Below are 23143 nucleotides of genomic sequence, written 5' to 3'. Positions count from 1 at the left end.
CATTAGTGGGGCCTGAGGAAAGTCTGGGTCACAGACTCAGAATTGGCCTTGTATTGTGCCTCTCTTAACGTCCTTTGTCCTGAACGATGTTTTGTGACACTGAAATTTAGCCTCCTGAGGGCTGGAGGCAACCAACCAACCTGAGGGACCAACAGAAAGGGACATTTTGACCTGTGGTTCTAGAAAAATCTCACCTGTGGGGGAGGGTCCCTGGGATGTTTAGTAGCTCGGCAGAGGAGAAAGAACCAGAGACTGACTCTCTATCTCTGGTGTTGTGGAGCAGGGAAGCTCCTCAGCTCAGGATGGTACCTGTGAGTGCTGAGAGGGACGTGTCTTCCCTCAGAATCCCCCTCAGGCAGCCGCGTCCCACAGCTCTCTCAGCCCAGCGTCTGCAGCGGCCTCCTAGGCTGAGACACAACACCGGGTTGTGCGCTGGTTATAACCCAGCTCTGGGCAGTCCCAGGAGGTTGGTTCAGCCTCTGGGGGAGAAGTGGCCTCTGGATGCAAAAAAGTCTGGAAAGCGGCCTGTCTGTGGCTGGGCTATTTTTCCAGCATTAGCAGTAAACAGTAATTAAGGGGCCTTCCCAAAGGGAGATGGGATCCATTGGGCTCTGGGCTGAGCCAGAGGTTGATTTGCTGTTCTGTGCATTTGTGCAGATTTATATTTTGTGGTTAATAAGGAAGAAAGCTGCGGATACTATCGAGCTCTTCCAAGGGCCTGATGCCCTGTAAAGGGCCAGGAGGGACAGAACTAAGAGACAGCTGGAGACAGGTCACTGAGCGGAAAGTTGAAAACTTTCTGTAGGCACATGGTGCTGTCAGTGCAACATCTAAGACCAGTAGCTATCATGCCTCTGTCCCATGCCATTCACGGAAGGGTCTTCAAAAGCCCTGGTAAAGGAACGTCACTAGGAACACACTGTCAATATATAGATAGGTAAACTGAGGCACTGGGAGGCTTGAGTTGTCCAAGGTCATAAAGAGGGTGAATAGGAGGATGAGAGACAGAACCCAGGAGTCCTGACTTCCCTGCCAGAACATTGGTCCCTCCCTAACACCAACAGGGAAATCGAATCCTGGTCTGGCAGGGCCTGTACCTTGCGTAGGAGGCAAAGGAAAGGCTGGAAGAGGGAGCTGGAGACTGATCAGATTTTCACAGTGACTCTCAGGGTCTCAGAAGGAGCTGGAGTGTGGGAGCTCCCCGCCCCTGGGAGGGGTGAACTCCGGGACTCCACTTCCCCTCCCACCCAGAGACCTGCCCACCCAGCACAGGCCCTGGGCCTCCTTCCTACGCACTCCCAAGACTGGAGACAGTGACCAGCTTTCCCAGCATGCAACTCAGACTTTGTTGGCACCCCCCTTTTGTCAACCAAATGTGTTCTGTTGTGGTGTGGGAAAAACACCCCCAGGACAAAGCAAAGGACCCCTGTTGGGAGAGCAGTGGCAGCAGGAGGTGTGGGCTGACCGTGTGATAATTAGGACAGCAGGAGACTCTCTGCCACCTGTGAGGATCTGGGAGCATGGGACGGAGAAAGCCTGTGAGGGCAGGGGGCAGGTGGTGAAGCCATGTGAGGAGCCCAACCTCCTGTGGCTGGAAACCCACCTGACAGTTGTAAGTTGGCCCCCCACACTGAACAACACTCTGTGAGTGGAGTCCTGTGCTCCAAGCAGCAAGAAGCTCCGACTAGGTTCAGCTCAGCTCCTGCGCACTCATCACTTGCTTCAGCTCCCCTCTCCCAGAGCTGCCCCTTGGGAACCGCTCCCCCTTTCCAGTGTCTCGTTTTTGGGGCACGTGCTCATTAAAGCCAACACATCCCGACCTGTCAAAAATGGTGGCGTGACACATGACCAGAGTGGGCTAAGCAACTGGACGACTCATTGACCCCGATTCAGTCTTTAGAAAAGTCTCTGACTGGGAAGGAGAACCACCCCATGGTCGATAGGCTGGAGTATTGAAATGTAGGCCTGTGTTTTTAAAGAACTAGCAGAAGATAGGGACTGTAATTGTCTATAGTTTACATACAGCTTGATTGCATTGACCTCCCTCATGTCCCCTTTAGACATCCCTTTTCCAAGATGAGAAGTCCCCGTCTGAATAATCTCTCATTTTATGCAAGTCAAGTCGTGTGAATAATTCCTTTCCTTTGGTTTGGTTTTACACCATTGGCTGATTATTTTTGTGAGGCCATCCCTAGTATGTGTCTTATGAGAAGGAGTAAATGACACTTCCACATTTACTTTTTCAAAACCCATTATCATTTCTCTCATAATCCCATTGTCTTCCCTTTCCTAAGCTGAAAAGTCCCAGGTTTAATAATATCTCATCTTATGCCATTTCTTCCAATTCCCTAATATTTTTTGTTTCCTTTTTCTGTCCCTTGTCATCTCCATCTCCTCATCTTTTTTTTTTTTTTTGAAGAAGTGGTGAGCCAGTCTGTGTGTGCGAGCACAACATAGATTTTTCCAGAGACGATTTAGTCTGCAGAGGAGAAAAGTGAGGGGGGATTTGGTAGCAGCCTTCAACTTCCTGCAGGGGGGTTCCAAAGAGGATGGCGAGAGGCTGATCTCAGAGGTGACGGATGGCAGAATAAGGAGCAATGGGTTCAGGTTGCAGTGTGGGAGCTCTCGGTTGGATATTAGGACAAACTATTTCCTTTGGAGGGTGGGGAAGCACTGGGATCAATTCCCTAGAGAGGTGGTGGAATCTCCATCCCTAGAGTTTTTTAAGTCTTGGCTTGACAAAGCCCTGGTTGGGTTTATTGAGTTGGGAAGGAGGCTGGACTTGATGACCTCCTGAGGTCTCTTCCAGATCTATGATTCTCGGATTCTATACAAGGAGAGAGTATAAAAACTATGTATTTTCGAACTGAAAAAGAGATGACTTGGTGGATAGAAAAAGGGCTAAGTTGTGGAAATAGAAAACCATTCACTCAGCTCCTGGCATGTCTTCTCTCCAGCAAATTATGGGAGCCACCTGTCCTTAGTGTGTCACAGTATGGACCAATGCAGGGAGATCTGGTACCCCCCTCTCTGGATTTGACAGATGATTCAGGAAAGAGGGCTCAGCATCAGTAAGCTCAGCACAGAGGTGAGTCTGAGTTCCAGGAGTGAACATTAAGCCCTTTTCTGAGTAACTATCCATAACAGCCTGTCCCGGATTTGCTTTGTCCTCACCCCATAGATGATCGGGTGTAGCATGGGATGCACCAGAAGGTTCACATTAGCCATGAGGATAAGCACAGGCAGGGGCACATAAGAACCAATCCTCTGCATGAGGGAGACAAAGAGATCTGGGATGTACAAGGCTGAGAGGGCGCAGAGATGAGTCCCACAGGTCCCAAATGCCTTGAACCGAGCATCGTTTGTGGGCAGTCGGAAGATGGTCCTGAGGATCTGGGTGTAGGACACGGCGATTAAAAACCCATCCACACTGGGCACAATGAATGTCACACAGACACTGTAGTAACTACTGGGGCGGATGTCGGCACAGGCCAGGGACACCACAGAAAAGTGCTTGCAGTACGTGTGGGGGATAATGTTGGTTTTGCAGTACGGCCACCGACTCCCCATAATGGGAATGGGAAGTATGATCATGAAGCCACGCAGCACCACAGCTAGGCTGATCTTGGCTACAATGGAATTTGTTAGGATGGTGGAATGTCTCAGGGGATCACAGATGGCCACGTAGCGATCAAAAGCCATGGCCACAAAAATCCCAGACCCTATCACTAAAAAGCAGTGCATAAGGTACAGTTGGGTGAAGCAAGCACCAAAAGCGATCTCTCTAGAATTGAACCAGAAGATGCTCAGGGTTTTGGGCACAATGGATGTGGACAGGGCCAAGTCGGTTACTGCCAGCATGCAGAGGAAATAGTACATGGGCTCATGGAGGCTCTGCTCCCTCTTCACGATGTACAAAATGGTGATGTTCCCCAAGATGGCTACAATGTACATGACACAGAAGGGGATGGAGATCCAGCCATGGGCCGCCTGCAGGCCAGGGATGCCCAGCAGGATGAAGGTGGAGGGGTTGGTGAAATCGGTTGTGTTGGAATCTGACATGGAGTACAGGAGCTGGCTTCCAACGCTGAAAGAGATTGGAGTCTCCTCCAAGTACCCTATATTCCCCTCACTTCCGGTATATGCCCCGTGTCCCAGGTGATGGTTGGAATATTAATACCTGGATGGAGACACAACATCAATATGAGATACTCCATGCACTACAGGAGAATGTTTTCATTTGGGGAAGCAAGTTGGTCGCTCGTCACCCACTGAAAATGACATTTTTCTTATTCAAACAAAGGTATATGACCAGGTACACCTACTAACGCCCAGACCATATTTTGTGGAGCTCCATGTGTCTGTAATTCCAGCTCCCTCATCATCACCAGCAGATAACAAGGGTTTGCCTCCTGCTTCTCATTCCTTGTTCCTCAATGCAATAAACCCAAGCTGCGGAGCCCATCTTGTGGCGAGTCCCTCATTAACTCACATGCTCAGCATCGGAGAGTGGAAAATAATCAAAACAATTGTATCAAGACTTGTGCCAAGGGAAACATCCCAGCTAGAGCCCACCTCAGGGTGTGTCTAAACTACATGGCTCCTTCGACGGAGCCATTTAGATTAGTTCACTCGGCAAAGGGAAATGAAGCTGCGATTGAAATAATCGCGGTTCCATGTAAATCAAAATGGCCACCGCGCTGTGTTGTTCAGCTGCTTCGTCGGCAGACCCTGTTAGCCTTGTTTCACTTTAGACACACCCTCAAAGAGAAGGGCCGATGTCATTGACTGCAGTTCCATGGACCCACCTGCTCTGTCAGCCCCTGTTGTCAAAACCAGGGGACCCTTTGGATGCCTAGGGAATGGGATAGAGAATAAGATGCTCTGGGCATAAACGGGGTTGGTCAGCTAGTTGTAGGGGGTGTAGCAGATAGAAAGGGCAGGCTCCCTGCTTGCCTCATCCCACTCCCACACCCCTTAGAAACATGGCTGCAGGGCGGGTTTTCTTTCAAATCTGTGAGTCCGGAGGGGGTGGGGGAAACCTTTGGGTCTGCTCCCGCCCCCAGCACATTCTCATTGGCCGGTTTCTGGGCACAAACTGGCCAATGCGAGTTCCTCTTTCAAGAACAGGCAGCACAAGGAGCTCCAGAGCACATGGGTGCAGCCAGTGCAGGGGCAGGTTAGGAAAGGAGGTTGATTTCCGGAACGGGCTACTGGCTGATAAGTCTCTTGGCCAGACCCTGGCTCTGACACCCCAAACCCTCCCTTCCCCAACCTTCTACCCTCTATTATTGTCCCCCACTCCACATACCCAAATGCACTGCTCTGCCTTCCTGTACCCATATCCCTTCTCCAATCCAGCTCCCCAAACCTCTGCCCCAGATTATTGGTTCCTCCTGCCATAGCTCACAACCTAAATCCCTGCATCTCCTCCTGTACCCCAATTCCCTGTCTATATTAAGAAGAAACCAAACCCCAGGAGAAGTTTAGCATGATCCTTAGCCAGAGAAAGAAAACCTGCAAATGTTGCTGACAACCTAGATGTGATCAAGCCAAACCTTTGTGTTGCGAGGGGAAGGAAGCCGTATGAGACACAACTAGCACATGAGGTGAGGAAATATTTTCCTGCCCATCAGCATCCGAAGGGGCTATTAAACCACGTCTGCAGGAGAACTTAGAGTTCTGAAGAGGAGTCACGAATGGACAAATCAATCCCACAGCCCACTTGGAACAAGGAGTAAGCAGTCAGGAAACAGCAGAGAGAAAAAGAAGAATGGGAGGAACAATACTGAGATAAACATCACGTCTATAAAATTGGAATTTTCAAAAAGTTTTCCCAAGGTTAGGGAACAATGGAAAGGTTGTTATGGAATCAGTTGAAAATGAATTTCTAGGATTCTAATGAATGCCAGGCAAGCACAGGGTTTTTGGAGACCCCGTCTTGTCCAATCAATCTGATTTCATTCTTGAAGGAGAGCACACATGTGGTTGCTCAAGAGAACTGTTCAGCTGCAATCGACTTTGATTTCACTGAGGCATGGATGGGAGGTGGAAGACGATGCCTGGCTGAGAGACACTTAACTGACGACCAAGCCAAGAATTTCACTGGGAGAGACTCAGGGGCCCTCACGGGAAAAGCTGAGCGAAGCCTGTGGACTGAAAGCTGAAGTCGGACACGTTCCTGGGGGATAATAAGGGTGGAAGTGGTGACTAGCCACCGGGACACACAGCCAATGGCGGATGCTTCAGCTCCCCGTCTCTGCAGACCCAGATGGGATGTGTCTGCTTGACATCTTGTGACGGCGTGTTGGGGGTCCCCCGTCTCCTGCACCCCGAAATGGCACAAACAGACTGCACCAGCCGGTGGAATAGAGGAAGTTTATTGCCTTTCCAGGATACAGCACAGCACAGATGTAGTCTGGTCACAGAGCTGGGCTAGGATGCCTCAGGCCCCCTTGAGATGGGGGGAGACTGGGCCCCAAAACTCCAGCCCCTTTCCCTAGGCTGTCTCTTCCATGCTCCCAGACAGCAACTAACTCCCCCTCTTCCAGCCCTGCCCCCCAGCCAGGGCAGCATTCCCCCTTCCTTTGTTCCTCTCCATGGGGGGGTGTCTGGTTCAACAGGTTTGGCGTCACCTTTGCATAATGAGGTTTTCCCTGCTGGGTCTTGCTCCAGACAGCAGAGGTCACCACAGCCCAGCAAGTACCCCCACTACGTCACACACCTTGACTAGACGTGTGAGACACAGCGGCTCAGCTGTAGCCCTGCAGTGTAAATACAACTGACACTGACTGCAGGGCTCCCCTAAACGTGGGTCACACACCTCCCCCAGAAATGGCAGCTAAGCAGCATAAAAGGATTCTTCCATTAACCTTGTGCTGCCTGTCCAGGGGGTACTTGCTACAGCTGCAACTCTCCGGGTGTGTGTGCATTTTTAGCTGATGGCCAGAAAAAGAAAACATAGTTTGGGGTTGCATGAACAGCAGTTGGCCATACAAGTCACAGGTGGGGACAGGGTGACACTTGTGTCCAGTGACAGAGCTTGTTACAGAGCTAACTGGCTAATATCACTGGTGTGTGTTCTGCAGGGGGTCTGACTGAATGCTCTAATGGCTCCTTTTCCCCTTCAATCCCATGAATCGATCAATAAAGAAAATAGAATCCGGCTTTTATATTCCCTGGCTGTGTCTAGACTGGAAAGTTTTTCCACAAAACCAGCTGCTTTTGTGGAAATGCTTGCCAGCTGTCTACACTGGCCGCTTGAATTTCCACAAGAACACTGACTTCCTCCTGTAATGATTTCTTACATTGTGCTTCTTGCGGAAATACTATCCTGCTCCTATTCGGGCAAAAGCCATCATTTGCGCAAGAGGGCCAATGTAGACAGCACAGTACTGTTTTGCACAAAAAAGCCCCGATGGCTAAAATGGCGATCGGGGCTTTTTTGCACAAAAGCACATCTAGATTGGCACGGACGCTTTTCCGCAAAAAGTGCTTTTGCAGAAAAACGTCCGTACCAATCTAGACGTGCTTTTCCGCAAATGCTTTTAACAGAAAACTTTTCCGTTAAAAGCATTTGCAGAAAATCATGCCAGTCTAGACGTAGCCCCTGTATCTCACCACACACCAACAAGGGAACATTCTTCCGTTACGTGGAAGGTCAGAACAAATAACGCAGTAAAAGACAACAGTTGCCCTAATCCCTCATTGGCCTGTGGAACTCCTTTCCACAGACGTAATAAGAGCAAAGAGCTAAGCAGATTAACAAATGAATTTGTTGTTGAGGGGCACTGGAGGAAGAGAATTTTTGTTTTCAGTGATAACTGTTCAGTGAGCATCCCTACACCTCCATGCATCACAGCACATAGATTGGGGTAACAGCACCTATGGTCTCACATGCAAGAGGAGAAGGTGCCAGGCTCTGCACATTAACCCACATCTGGCTTACGAGGTTTTTTTCCTCAGTTCTTGCTCCGAGGGTGGTTTTGCCTCAGTGGGGCCTGAGGAAAGTCTGGGTCACTGACTCTGAATTGGCCTTGTGTTGTGCCTCTCTTAACATCTTTTATCCTGAGAGATCCCCTGTGGCACTGAAATGGAGCCACCTCAGGGCTAGGTGCAACCAGCCAACCTGAGGGCCCAGCCCTAAAGGACATTTTGGCCTGTGGTTCTAGAAAAATCTCACCTCTGGTGGAGGGTCCCTGGGATGTTTAGTGGCTCTGCAGAGGAAAAAGCATCACAGACTGCCCCTCTATCCTGTCACACGCATGTTGCACTGGGGTTGTGGAGCAGGGGAGCTCCTCAGCTTGAGACGGTACCTGTGAGTGCTGAGAGGGACGTGTCTTCCCTGGGAACCTCCCTCAGGCAGCCGCACCTCTCTCAGCCGAGCATCTACAGCGGCTTCCCAAGCCGAGAGCCGGCACAAGATTGTGCACTGGTTATATCACAGCTGTGGGCAGTCCCAGTGGGGCTGGCTCTGACTCCAGGGGAGAAGTGGATTCTGGATGTAAAAAAGGCAGGAAATCAGCCTGTTTATGGCTGGGCTATTTTTCCAGTGTGAGCAGTAAACATTAATTAAGGGGCCTTCCCAAAGGGAGATGGGATCCATTGGGCTCTGGGCTCAGCCAGAGGTTAATTTGCTGTTCTGTGTATTTGTGTTGATTTATATTTTGTTTTTAATTAGGAAGAAAGCTGCGGATACTATCGAGCTCTTCCTAGGAGCTGACGCCCTGTAAAGGGCTGAAAGGGACAGAACTAAGCCAGCTCTGGAGACAGGTCACTGAGGGGAAACTTGAAAACTTTCTGTAGGCACATGGGGTTGCCAGTGTGACATCGAAGATGGGTAACCATCACCACCCTGTGCCACTCCTTTCATGGGAGGGTCTTCAAAAGCCCTGGTATAGGAATGTCACTAGGAACACACTGGCAATATACGGATAGGTAAACTAAGGTACTGGGAGGCTTGAGTTACCCAAGGTCAGACTGAGGTTGAATGGGAGGATGAGAGACAGAACCCAGGAGATCCAACATCCCTGCCGGAACATTGGTCCCTCCCTTATGCCAAGAGGGAAATCGACTCCCACTCGGGCAGGGCCTGTTCCTTGTGTGGGAGGCGGAGGAAAGGCTGGAAGAGGGAGCTGGAGCCTGAACAGATTTTCACGGTGACTCTGAGGGTCTCAGAAGGAGCTGGAGTGTGGGAGCTCTCCGCCCCTGGGAGGGGTGAGCTCCGGGACTCCACTTCCCCTCCCACCCAGAGACCTGCCCACCCAGCACAGGCCCTGGGCCTCCTTCCTACGCACTCCCAGGGAAGAAGGCCTGGGGCCAGGGGCAGACCAGAGGCTGGGGTAGAGAAAAGGGCCGTGGGGAAGGAAGGGAGGAGCCTTCTTGGAGATGGGGCAAGTGAAAGCCTCCAAAGTAATGCCGCCAATTCTGAGCAGAGAGTCTCACTGGGCTTTGATGCCGGGTTTTATGTGAAAGAGGTTTGAGAATGGAAGCAGCTGGGTTTGCTGAGGGAGATCGTAGAGAAAATTGCTGTCTTAAACTGTGCAGGACTGGAGGCCGTGGCTGGCTTCCCCAGCATGCAATGCAGATTTTGTCTGCACCCCCCTTTTGTCAACAAAATGTTGTCTATTGGGATGTGGAAAAAACACCCCCAGGAGCAAGCAAAGGGCCAGTGTGCACAGTGCAAAATGGCAGCAGGAGAGGCGGGTTGGTGGTGTTATGATTAGGACATCAGGAGAGCTCTCTCCCAGCTGTGTGGCTCTTGGGGGTGTGGGGTGGACAGAGCCTCAGTCAGGCCCAGGGACAGGCCATCACACAATTTTGAAGAAATGTGAAGAGCCTGGTGTACCGCGCACCAGCAAAACCTGCCCGGGGGAAAGCTTCCCCTTGGAACAGGGAAGCGAGTCCCTGGGAGGCTTCTGAGGAAATGGAACCAGAGACCAATCTCCCTTTTGTGGGGAGTTTTCCCAGAGCATCCGGGAGCCAGATGGATCTGGTTCTCCAAAGGGTCAGAGGTCTCGCTCCCCCTCCATTTACCCAGCAGCCTGGATGGCCTTGAGGGCCCCCCTTCCTGTGCGCTGTGTGGCAGGGTTCTCATCCACCCAGGGTTCCTGCAGGGCTCAACTTTGGTCCTGGTCAATTGGGACAAGGGTACCCTGAGTCCGGAGTCCTCTCCCCCACTGCTCCTCACATGCAGGGCAAAACAAATTCACTGAAAGAAAGAGCAACATGAAAGCGAAGGAAAACCAGGAAGAGTAAAATGAGAACACATCACCCTGCCCTGTGGTCCCGGGGCATCACAAACAGCCTGCTTGAGACACCGAGAACGCAGCCCATTCCATTCCTGATCCAGCTCCCTGGATGCTTATCTAACCCCTGTGGTTACACCCCACTGGATATAATTCTGCTGCAGCCAGCACATCCGGGCCCCATATTACTGTCCTAATCCAACAGCATGGTCCATAAAAATTAGGAATTGGTAAAAACACATTCTACATTTAGTATCTCATCCCGCTCTCTTTACAATCCACGACAATATGAATGAAAGCACAACCAATCGCAATGCCATCTCCAAGGCTAGAGGGCAGCGCCCCCCGATAGATCTTGGGGATGTTCTCCATCTGGTGTCTTAGCGTTACCCCATGTTCTATTTCCCTGTCCCTGCTTAACTCCAGGCCAATGGGAGGGATCTGTCCCCTTTTTTGTGGGTTTGGATTTGTCCAATCATTTTGGTGTGCTCAGGATTTGCTATTCTGTGCTGCCCATGAGCCTTGATCAGCTGTTTGTTGGCTCAGCGCAGCAGCCATTTAAATTTAAATGAAGCCACAATTATTTAAATCACGGCTTCATTTCCCTTTGTCAAACAAACAAATCTACATGGCTCCATCGACGGAGCCATGTAGTTTAGACGTACCTGGAGTGTTATTCTCTCAGGTCCTAGTTGTTTAGTTGGGGAGTACAAAACGTTAGTGCAGGTTCTTGTGAGAGATCACAATGTGGGGATTGGACTCCCACCTGTTCTGTTTTTATTACATCACTGGTGTCTATGGATACAGGGTGGTACTGGGGTACCAGTCTCCTGAGAGCCCCACTGACGTGCTCTCCTCAGCCCTTTTCCTACTTTGGGCTGTGTCTGTGCTGAGAGCAGCTGCTCCAGCCTGTCATGGACACCTTGGTCCCACTCATGGCAATTGATCCACTTTTCCTTAGAAATGTTTTCTTCATGTTTCACTGACAGCACCCTTAAGTTGGCCACCTCTGCAGGATCCTGCCCTTGTAGTGCCATTGGCCATGACCTCCGGCTCCTCCCCCGCACTACACGTAAGGTTAGCTAGAGTCACTTAATGGTCACATTTGACAGAGATATATGTCCTATGGACTACCTCTTTGTCTCTTGGAAAACTCAATATGGAATCGAGTGAGGAATGAAAGATATTAACCATAGGTTTGGAATAGAGCAGTATCTACAGGGTATATTTTAGAATATGGAAATCATGGTAAATGTCTAAAGCAACCGTTTTATGGATGAGATAAATATTAGGATGATATAATAGTGGGGACTGACTACAGACCACTTAGCCCCCCAAAAAGGTGGATGAGGCTTTCTTTCAACAACTAACAGATTCCTCCAATGCACAAGGCTTGGGGATGATGGGAAACTTCCACTCCTCAGACATATGGTGGGAAAATAACACAGCAGGGCACAGATCATCCAGCAAGTTCTTAGAATGCATTGGAGACATCTTTTTGTTACAGAAGGTGGAGAAATCTACTAAGGGAAGGCTGTTTTACAATTAATTTTGCCAAATAGGGAAGAACTGGTAGTGAATATGAGCAGAGAAGGCAGTTTGGTGAAAATGACCCTGAAATGATTGAGTTCGTGCTTCTAAGAAATGGTAGGAGAGAAGAAAGCAAAATAAAGTATTTCAGGTGCTGGTTCCAAAGTAAAATAGAAAAGTGAAGAGGCTAAAGATTATTTAGACATATTAGATGTCTTCAAATGCCAGGATTTGATTAAATTTACCCTAGAACACTCAAGCTAACAGAGGAGGTAGGTGAGGTTTTCGTGACAGTCTTCCATGACCTTCTCATTAATAAACTAGAAAAAAATACATCTTTGATGGAGCGACTATTAGGTGAGAACACAACTGATTGAACAGCAGTTCCAGAGAGTGTTTATCAATGGTTGACAGTCATGTTGGAAGGACATGACAAATGATTTCCATAGGGTGCAGTTTGGGAGTGAATTATGTCCAATAAGTTCATCTATGATTTAGACAATGCATAGAGAGCACGCTTATAAAATGTGAGACTGATACCAAGCTGGGAGGGGTTGCAAGTGCTTTGAAGGGTAGGGCCATGGTTCAAAAAGATCTGGACAAAAGGAGAAATGGTCTGAGGGTAATAGCATTCAATACGGCAAATCCCAGGTACTCCACATAGGAGGAAAAAAATCTATTACACACATGCAAAATGGGAAGCGATTGTCTAGGGAGGAGGATTGCAGAAAGGGTGCTGGGATTCAGAGTGGCCCACAAGCTTCCTATGAGCGAACAGTGTGACGCTGCTACAAAAGAATGACACAACATTCCAGGCTGGATTAACAGGGGTGTTGTGAGCAAGGCATCCTAAGTCATTCTTCTACTCCTCTCCGTACAGATCAGGCCTCAGCTGGAGGATTCTTTTCCAGTTCTGGACGCCACACCTGGACAAATGGGAGAAAGTCAAGAAAAGAGCAAGAAAAATGATGAACGGTGTAGAAAACATGGCCTCTAAGGGAAGATTGAAACCATTTCATAGAATCATACAATCATAGGACTGGAAGGGACCTCGAGAGGTCAAGTCCAGCCCCCCGCCCTCAAGGCAGGACCAAACTCCGTCTACACCATCCCTGACAGATGTCTATCTACCTGTTCTTAAATATCTCCAGAGAGGGAGATTCCACCACCTCCCTTGGCAATTTATTCCAATATTTGACCACCCTGACAGTTAGGAATTTTTTCCTAATGTCCCATCTAAACCTCCCCTGCTGCACTTTAAGCCCATTACTCCTTGTCCTGTCCTCAGTAACCAAGAGGAACAAATTTTCTCCTTCCTCCTTGTGAACCCTTTTAGATATTTGAAAACCGCTATCATGTCCCCCCTTAATCTTCTTTTTTCCAAACTAAACAAGCCCAGTTCTTGAAGCCTGGCTTCATAGGTCATGTTCTCTAAACCTTTAATCATTCTTGTTGCTCTTCTCTGTACCCTTTCCAATTTCTCCACATCTTTCTTGAATGTGGCGCCCAGAACTGGACACAGTAGTCCAGCTGAGGCCTAACTAGTGCAGAGTAGAGCGGCAGAGTGACTTCACGAGTTTTGCTTACAAACACCTGTTGATACAACCTAGAATCATATTTGCTTTTTTGCAACAGCATCACACTGTTGACTCATATTCACTTGTGGTCCACTATGACCCCTAGATCCCTTTCCGCCATGCTCCTTCCTAGACAGTTAGTGTGGAAAAGAGAAGAAAGAGAGGTGACATGATACAAGTTTTCAAGTATCTTCAATGCTGTTACAAGGAAGAGGGCAAAAAGATTATTCTCCATAACCTCCAAGGCTATAATGAGAACCAATGTGATTAAATAGCAGTCAAGGAGGTTTCAGTTGAATATTACACAAAACCTCCAATTGTCAGGGTGCTTAACACTGGAATTAATAGCCTGGGAAGGTTGTGGAATCGCTGTGGTTGGAGATTTTCAAGGGCTTGTGGACAAACTCCTGCCAGGAATAGTCTAGACAGTCCTTGGTCCTGCCATGAGTGTAGGGGAGTAGACTTGATGACCTCTGGAGAAAAGGGGGGGAAAAGGAATTGAACCCCAGGCTCCATTTTTGGGGACTATGGGTTAGCCCTTCAGGCACAGAGACCCACCACGTTGGGCTGTCTTCAGCTGCTATCCTTGGAAATAAAGAAAATGCAGGAGATGGGGCTAAATGAAGAATTCCACCATCCATCCTTGGATCTGAGCTTCGAGTCGTTCAGCCAGTCAGCTCCCTTCTCATGCCCACAACCATGCACAGCACTGGCCTATCTGAGAGACGCTCCCAGCACCCAGTCCTCCTCTCTGGTGCTCTAGGGAGATACTGAGCTCTGCTCTGAGCAGCACTTTGTGTACTTATACGGCTCTCCCTTGCCCTGAGGGGCTGCCCGAACAAGAGTCGACATGTTGATTGGCTGTGTAGCCCCTCTTCTTACGGGCCGATGCAAGAAGCTGAGGCTCATCACTGAGGCTGCCGGTTTGCCACAGAGTTCACAGAATGTGTGGATTCTGCGACTTCCTGTGGACACCGGGCCTCCTGCAGCTGTGTGGATGACCCAGGAGATGCCTGGGTATCTCGGGGTGTCGCTCTCCTGACGCACAGCACCCGAGTGAGGCTGTAGGAAGGGAATTCAGACTGAGGGTTGGAGAGCAGGAGGGGTAAGGACGTTGGGTGGCATTTACTTTTGAAGAAATTTTAGGAACTGTGGCAGCTCTTCCCTCCGTGGCTAGTGCTAGTCCATGCACTGCCCTTGCCCACAGGCACCCCCCCAACCCAATTCCCATTAGCTTGCCACGGAGCAGGCTCACCACATAGACTTGATCTATGACCTGATGGACGGGCCTGACCCCACCTCTAAAGAACAAGGTAGGGAGCTGTCCTCAGCACCACCAACCTTCCTCCTGGACCAGTGACAGCCCCTGGGCCTCCCTCCAAGCGGTCACAGTGATAGTGCACCCATGGAGAGCCCTGGACTGTGTTTTAGGGAAGAGGAATCTGTGTCTAGGACTTGCACTGGAAGCAGGCTCAGGTATGAAACTTCAGGGCCTACAGCCCCCTTGACCCCACTAAATGGCCCCTCTGCTCAGGGCCGGGACAGAAGCTGCTGCAGCCTGACAAGGAGCCTGCCCACGGATAGGAGACAAACCCAGATGAACAGGGTCTACTGTGCACTGCCAGGTCCCCTTTTCAATTGGATGTTCTGCTTGCAATATATGGCCACAACATAGATTTCTGCAGAGACAATTTAGTCTACAGAAGAGAAGAGTGAGGGGGGATTTCATAGGAGACTTCAACTTCTTGAAGAGAGGTTCCAGAGAGGATGGAGAGAGGCTGTTCTGAGTGGTGACGGACGGCAGAACAAAGAGCAATAGTCTCAAATTGTAGAGGGGGAGGTCTAGGTTGGATATTAGCACAAACTATTTCCCTGGAGGGTGGGAAAGCACTGGGATCTATTCCCTATGGAGGTGGTGGAATCTCCATCCCTACAGTTTTTTAAGTCTTGGCTTTACAAAGCCCTGGTTGGGTTGCTGTAGTTGGGAATGGTCCTGCCTTGGGTAGAGGCTGCACTTAACGACCTCCTGAGGTCTCTTTCCGCTCTATAATTCTATACAAGGAGAGAGTAAAAAGATTGTGTCTTTTCAGACTGAAAAAGAGATGACTTGGTGGATAGAAAAATGGCTAGGTTGTGGAAATAGAAAAACATTCACTCAGCTCCAGCAAATTATGGGAGCCAGCTGTCCTTAGTGTGTCACAGTATGGACCAATGCATGGAGACCTGGTAGCCCCCTCTCAAAAAATATGCATTGTAGAATTGGAAATGTTAGTGAAAAGTGAAATGATTAAATTAGGGGTATAGAACAGCACCTACAGGAGGGGAGATTAAAAGATTGTGTCATTTCCACTTGGAAAAGAGATGACTGGGAGAATATGAGATGGTCTATGAAGTCATGAAGGTTGTGTAAAAATGGGACAATAAAATGTCATTTATTCCTTCCTATAACACAACTGGAGGTCACCCAATCAATAGGCAGAGGATATCAAACAAACAGCATGAGGTATTTCTTCACAGTTAGCCTATGGAAACGTTTCCCAAAGAGTCAGGAACAATTTCAGGTAGTAGGAAAGGAGGCAAGTCAATGACTTTTACCTAGACTGATCCCACAGTTCCTCATGCTGACTCTGTAACGTCAGGTCATGAAAGGACTCCAGATTTGTCTGACTGTCCAGGAAACAATTCAGGAAAGAGGGCTCAGCATCATGTCACCAGTCAGATCAGTACGGATGTGAGTCGAAGAGTCTGAGTGCCAAAAGTGAACACTAGGCCCTTTTACGAGTAACTAGCCAGAGCACCCTGTCCCGGATTTGCTTTGTCCTCACCCCATAGATGATCGGGTGTAGCAGGGGAGGCACCAGGAGGTATACATTGGCCATGAGGCTGAGCACAGGCAGTGGCACATAAGAACCAATCCTCTGCATGAGGGAGACAAAGAGATCTGGGATGTACAAGGCTGAGAGGGCGCAGAGATGAGACCCACAGGTCCCAAATGCCTTGAGCCGAGCGTCCTTCGTGGGCAGTCGGAAGATGGCCCTGAGGATCTGGGTGTAGGACACAGCAATGAAAAACCCATCCACACTGGGCACAAGGATTACCATAGAGACGCTGTAGTAACTACTGGGGCGGATGTCGGCACAGGCCAGGGACACCACAGAAAAGTGCTTGCAGTACGAGTGGGGGATGATGTTGCTCCTGCAGTATGGCCACCGACTCCCCATGATGGGAATGGGAAGTATGAGCATGAAGCCGCGCAGCACCACGGCCATGCAGATCTTGGCCATAATTGAATTTGTCAGGATGCTGGAATGTCTCAGGGGATTACAGATGGCCACGTAGCGATCAAAAGCCATGGCCACGAAGATCCCAGACTCTATCACTAAAAAGCAGTGAATGAGGTACAGCTGGGTGAAACAAGATCCAAAATCGATCTCTCTAGAATTGAACCAGAAGATGCTCAGTGTTTTGGGCACAATGGACGTGCACAGGAACAGGTCAGTGACAGCCAGCATGCAGAGGAAATAGTACATGGGCTCATGGAGGCTCGGCTCCTTCTTCACGATGTATAGAATGGTGATGTTCTCCAAGATGGTTATAATGTACAAGACACAGAAGGGGATGGAGATCCAGCCATGGGCCGCCTCCAGGCCAGGGATGCCCAGCAGGATGAAGATGGAGGGGTTGGTGAAGTCGGTTGTGTTAGAATCTGCCATGGAGTCCAGGAGCTGGCTGCCAACGCTGAAGCAGAATGGAGTCTCCTTCAAATACCTTATGTTCCCCTGACTTCCGGTTTGTGCCCAGTGTCCCAGGTGATGGTTGCAATACAAATACCTGGATGGAGACACAATGTCAGTATGAGACACTCCATGCACTATGGGAGAATGTTCTCTCTGGGGAAATAGATTGGTCGCTCCTCACTCACTGAAAATGACATTTTTGTTATTCAAACAAAGGAATTATGACCAGTTAAACCTACTAAGGCCCCGACCGTATTTCTGGAGCTCCATGTGTCAGTAATTTATCTCCTTTGTAAGCACCATCAGGTAGCAAGTGTTTGCTTAGTGGTTCTCAGTCGTGGTTCCTCAATGCAATACATCCACGCTGTGGAGCCCCTGCTGTACACAGTCCCCCATTATCTGACATGCTCAGCATCGGAGAGTGGAAAATAATCAAAACGACTTTACCAAGACATGGGCCAAGGGAAACATCCCAGCTAGAGCCCAACTCAAAGAGAAGGGCTGACGTCATTGACAGCAGCTCCATGGACCCACCTGCTCTGTCAGTGCAGTGGACAAAACCAAGGGACCTTAGGTGGATGCCTAACGCTGTCGCTGTTGACTAGAAAGAAGGTATAATGGACACGTACACGATAGTGGAGACGACAATAAGGGAACTTACGCCATTCAAATAGACAAAGAGTGAAATGTTCCCCCGCTGTAATATCTGTGGACCAGGCCAGAGCAAAATATGGCCCATGGGATGGATCCTGCTGGCTAACTCAGCAGATCCAGCCAGCGGATGCTGCAGGGAGCCCAAGGCAGGCTCCCTGCTTCCCTCGTCCCACTCGCACACCCCTTAGAAATGTGGCTGCAGGGCGGGTTTTCATTGAAAACTATGAGTCTGGAGGGGGTGGGGGAAACCTTTAGGGCTCCTCCCACCCCAAGCACATTCTCATTGGCTGGTTTCTGGGCACAAACTGGCCAAAGGAAGCGCCTGTTTCAATAACAGGCAGCCAGAAAGCACAAGGGGCTGCAGCCAGTGCAAGGGCAGGTTAGGAACGGGCTGCTGCCTGATAAGTCTCCTGGGCAGACCCTGCCTCTGACACTCCAGCCCCTCCCTTCCCCAATCCTCTGCCCCCCACTCCACATTCCCAAATGCTCTGCCCCACCCTCCTGTAGCCAGATTATCCTGCCCTAGCTCACAACCCAAATCCCTGAACTCCCTTCTGTCCTGGGTCACAAGCCAACCTCCTGCACCTCAGTCCAGTGCCCCAGGTTACAGCTGCCTCCTGCACCCAAACTCCCTCCCTTGCCCCAAGCTCCCTTCTGCACCCAGCCCCCATCCCAGCCCCCCCGCAGCTCCTCCATTCATACCATGGAAGAGTGCGGCCCTCGGCCACTTGCCAAATCCTTGCAGCGCCTCCCCTTTGTAATAGACAGTGCTCTAGAAATGCCAGTTCCCCAATGCTACACCAATGGGTGAGTAAAAGAGATTGAGAGGAAACCTTAAGAGCGGGGGGTGAGGAACCTTCCTTGGGTCAGGGGCTGCTGGCAAGAGAAAAATCACTCCAGACAGAGGCAGTGAAGGCTGGAGAGTCAGTGCGGGTTCACCAAGGCTGTGAGGAGAAGCCCTGAGACCCAGGGGCCAGATCCAGGCAAGCTGAGGGTCACATCTTGCTTCTGGGCCTTAGATCCCCAACCCTGGATTGAGACACAAAAAGGTGGAATGAAAACTGGGATTTCTTCACAGGAACTTCTGAGACGGATAAAATTCATGATTCCTCAGTGAAGCAAGTGAATAACTTCATAGAATCATAGAACACTAGGACTGGAAGGGATCTCGAGAGGTCATCGAGTCCAGTCCCCTACCCTCATGGCAGGAACAAATACTGTCTAGACCATCCCTGATAGACATTTATCTAACCTACTCCTAAATACTCCACAGATGGAGATTCTACAACTTTCCTGGGCAATTTATTCCAGTGTTTGACCACCCTGAGAGTTAGGAACTTTTTCCTAATGTCCAACCTAAACCTCCCTTGCTGCAGTCTAAGCCCATTGCTTCTTGTTCTATCCTCAGAGGCCAAGATGAACAAGTTTTCTCCCTCCTTCTTATGACACCTTTTTAGATACCTGAAAACGGCTATCATGTCCCCCTTTAATCTTCTCTTTTCAAAACTAAACAAACCCAATTCTTTCAGCCTTTCTTCATAGATCATGTTCTCTAGACCTTTAATCATTCTCGTTGCTCGTCTCTGGACCCTCTTCTGGTACCCAGAACTGAAAACAGTACTCCAATTGAGGACTAATCAGCACAGAGTAGAGCGGAAGAATGACTTCTCATGTCTTGTTGACAACACACCTGTTAATGCATCCCAGAATCATGTTTGATTTTTTGGCAACAGCATCACACTGCTGACTCATATTCAGCTTGTGGTCCCCTATAACCCCTAGATCACTTTCTGCCGTTCTCCTTCCCAGACAGTCGCTTCCCATTCTGTATGTATGAAACTGATTGTTCAGTCCTAAGTGGAGCACTTTGCATTTGTCTTTATTAAACTTCATCCTATATATCTCAGACCATTTCTCCAGTTTGTCCAGGTCATTTGAATTATGACCCTATCCTCCAGATTAGTTGCAATCCCTCCCAGCTTGGTATCATCTACAAATTTATTAAGCGTATTTTCTATACCAATAGCTAAATCGTTGATGAAGATATTGAACAGAGTCAGTCCCAAAACAGACTTTGGCTTAAAATACAGGTCATTGGGAAAAGGAAGGCAGCAAATGGTAGAAGGTGGGGAGCAGAAAAGCAACACATAACAGAGGAAGGGGAAATATTGAACGCAAGCAATAGAAATGGGATGTTATCATAATGGATGTTAAAGAGAACCTGGAATAAACCTTGGCAGAGCCATGTAACACACTAAGCAGGCTAGGAACTATATTAAGAAGAAAACAAATCCTAGGAGAAGTTTAAGATGATCCTCAGCCAGAGAAAGAAAACCTGTAAATGTTGCTGAAAACCTAGATGCGATCAGTTCATAGCTTTGTGTTGGGATGGGAAGGAAGCCGTATGAGACACAACTAGCACATGAGGTGAGGAAATATTTTCCTGTCCATCAGCATCCGAAGGGGCTATTAAACTACATCTGCAAGGGAATTTAAAGTTCTGAAGAGGAGTCACGAATGGACAAATCAATCCCACAGCCCACTTGGAAGAAGGAGTAGGAAGCCAGGAAAAAGCAGGGAGAAAACAAAGGGTGGGGACCCAATACTGGGATAAACATCAAGTCTATAAAAATGGAATTTTCAAAAAAAATTTCCCAAGGTTAGGAAAGAATGGAAAGGTTGTTATGGAATCAGTTGAAAATACATTTCTAGGATTATAATGAATGTCAGGCAACCACAGAGTTTTTGAAGACCCCTATCTTGTCGTATCAATCTGATTTCTTTCCTCAAGGAGAGAGCACATACGGTTGATTAAGGTAACCGCTCAGATGTAATCAAGTATGATTTCACTGAGGCATGTGATTTAGTACTGGGAACGAGACCTGTTAAATATGAACCCTACACAACAGCAGTAAGCAAGTGGCACACAGACTCAGCCCCCGCCGGCTGGCAGATCGGCCAATGTGGATGTTTACAGTGGGGATCTCCAGAGCTCACCTTGAACCCTGAGAAACTTTGATATTTTCATGAATGACCTGGAAGTAAATAAAAAACCCGGGCATAGAACTGTCAGCCTTGCCTCATAAAGAGTCCTCGTGTGAGGTGGGACGTGCCACTCTGGCTCTAGGACAATAACGATGGATTTAACTCTATGGAAAGATTGTGTTGGCATGAGCCCTGCTCCCCAAACACTTTTGCCTCTGCACACGACACTGGAGGAACGGACAAGGTTCAGCGTCACTCCTGGGCTTCACGTTTCACGAAGGATATTGAAATATTGGGCAGTTGCAGAAAAGAGCCACAAAATCGATGGGAGGTGGAAGACAATGCCTGGTCCAGAGACACTTAACTGACGACCAAGCCAAGAATTTCACTGGGAGACACTCAGGGGCCCTCACGGGAAAAGCTGAGTGAGGTCCGTGGACTGAAAGCTGAAGTCGGACATATTCCTGGGCGATAATAAGGGTCGAAGTTTTAGCTCTGAAGGTGAGTAGCCACCGGGACACACTGCCAATAGGGGATGCTTCAGCTCCCCATCTCTGCAGGTCCAGACAGGATGTGTCTGCCTAAGGCCTCGATTAGACGTGTGAGGCACAGCAGCTCGGCTGTAGCCTTGCAGTGTAAATACAACGGACACTGACTTCAGGGCTCCCCTCAGCATGGATCACCCACCTCCCCCAGAGATGGCGGCTAAGCGGGTGAAAAGATTCGTCCATTAACCTCATGCTACCTGTCCAGATGGTACCCGCTATAGCTACACCTCTTGGGAGTGTGAGGGGGGATTTTTAGCTGATGTCCAGAAAAAGAAAACGCAGTTTCGGGTTGCATGAACAGCAGCCAGCCATACAGGTCACAGCTGGGACAGGACTGCTCAGGGTTACATTGGGTAGGCCTCGGCTAAAGTGCTGTGTCCAGTCACAGAGCTTGTTACAGGGGTACCTGGCTAAAATCACTGGTGTGTATTCTGCAGGGGGTCCGACTGGATGATATAATGGCTCCTTTTCCCCTTCAATCCCATGAATCGATCAATAAAGAAAATCGAATTCCACTTTTATATTCCCTGTGTCTCACCAGACGCCAACCAGGGAACATGCTTCTGTTACGTGGAAGGTCAGAACAAATAACACAGTGAAAAGAGGACAGTTGCCCTAATCCCTCATTGGCCCGTGGAACTCCTTGTCACAGACGTAATAAGAGCAAAGAGCCAAGGGGAATGGGATTAAGAAGTGGATTGGCTGTTGAGGGGCACCGGAAGAAGAGAATTAACTGTGGGCATCCTGACACCTTCGTAAGGACAGCTCGTTTACAATTGCTTATAGGTTTTCCAAACTTTAAATATTTAGACCGCAATTTTCCCTTCCCTCGTCTCTGTCTCAGGCCAAAACGTTTCAGCCAAACAGTTGCCAAGAAGGAAACAAGACATCTTGCCCATTGTTGTTTTCAGTGATAACTGTCCAGTGAGGATCCCTACACCTCCACGCATCAAAGCACATAGATGGGGGTAACAGCACCTACGGGACTCCCACGCAAGAGGAGGAGGTGCCAGGCTCTGTGCATTAACCCACATCTGGCTTACGGGATTTTTTCCCTCAATTCTTGCTCCGAGGGTGGTTTTGCCTCAGTGTGGCCTGAGGAAAGTCTGGGTCACTGACTCTGAACTGGCCTTGTGTTGTGCCTCTCTTAACATCTTTTATCCTGAGGGATCCCCTGTGGCGCTGAAACGGAGCCACCTCAGGGTTGGAGGCAACCAGCCAGCCTGAGGGCCCCGCCATATGGGACATTTTTGCCTGTGGTTCTAGAAAAATCTCACCTCTGGAGGAAGGTACTTGGGATGTTTGGTGGCTCTGCAGAGCAAAAAGCATCACAGACTGACTCTCTATCCTATCACATCCATGTTGCACTGGGGTTATGGAGCAGGGGAGCTCCTCAGCTCGAGACGGTACCTGTGAGTGCTGAGAGGGACGTGTCTTCCCTGGGAATCCCCCCAGGCAGCCGCATCCCCACCTCTCTCAGCCCAGCGTCTGCAGCGGCATCCCATGCCAGGAGCCGACACAAGGTTGTGCACTGGTTATATCACAGCTCTGGGCAGTCCCAGTGGGGTTGGCTCTGACTCCAGGGGAGACGTGGATTCTGGACTCAAAAAAGGCAGGAAACCAGCCTGTTTATGAGCTGGCTATTTTTCCAGGGTGAGCAGTAAACAGTAATTAAGAGGCCTTCCCAAAGGGAGATGAGATCCATTGGGCTCTGGGCTGATCTGTGTATTTGTGTAGATTTCTATTTTGTGGTTAATTAGGAAGAGAGCTGCGGCCCAGTTCTTCCAAAGGCCTGATGCCCTGTAAAGGGCCAGGAGGGACCAAACTAAGACAGGTCTGGAGACAGGTCACTGAGGGGAAACTTG

General features: G+C 49.2%; 2 protein-coding genes across 2 annotated transcripts; both read right to left on the bottom strand.

Annotated features, from left to right (window-relative positions):
- Positions 1–3114: 3114 nt before the first annotated feature.
- On the bottom strand, positions 3115–4062 carry LOC142831196 (olfactory receptor 52M1-like). Its single transcript, XM_089773378.1, has one exon. The coding sequence runs from the start codon at positions 4060–4062 to the stop codon at positions 3115–3117; it is 948 nt and encodes a 315-aa protein (XP_089629504.1).
- A 12057-nt stretch (positions 4063–16119) lies between these two features.
- Positions 16120–17067, bottom strand: LOC142831128 (olfactory receptor 52M1-like). Its single transcript, XM_075940702.2, has one exon. The coding sequence runs from the start codon at positions 17065–17067 to the stop codon at positions 16120–16122; it is 948 nt and encodes a 315-aa protein (XP_075796817.2).
- Positions 17068–23143: the final 6076 nt, after the last annotated feature.

The sequence above is a fragment of the Pelodiscus sinensis genome, chromosome 1, assembly GCF_052426305.1.
Source record: "Pelodiscus sinensis isolate ZL-2025 chromosome 1, ASM5242630v1, whole genome shotgun sequence".
NCBI classification, from domain to species: domain Eukaryota; kingdom Metazoa; phylum Chordata; order Testudines; family Trionychidae; genus Pelodiscus; species Pelodiscus sinensis.
This window is presented reverse-complemented; position numbering and strand designations above follow the sequence as displayed.

What these genes read in the sequence shown, in the direction of transcription:
- LOC142831196 (XM_089773378.1), bottom strand. Translation starts at nt 4,062, where the DNA reads ATGTCAGATTCCAACACAACCGATTTCACCAACCCCTCCACCTTCATC.
- LOC142831128 (XM_075940702.2), bottom strand. Translation starts at nt 17,067, where the DNA reads ATGGCAGATTCTAACACAACCGACTTCACCAACCCCTCCATCTTCATC.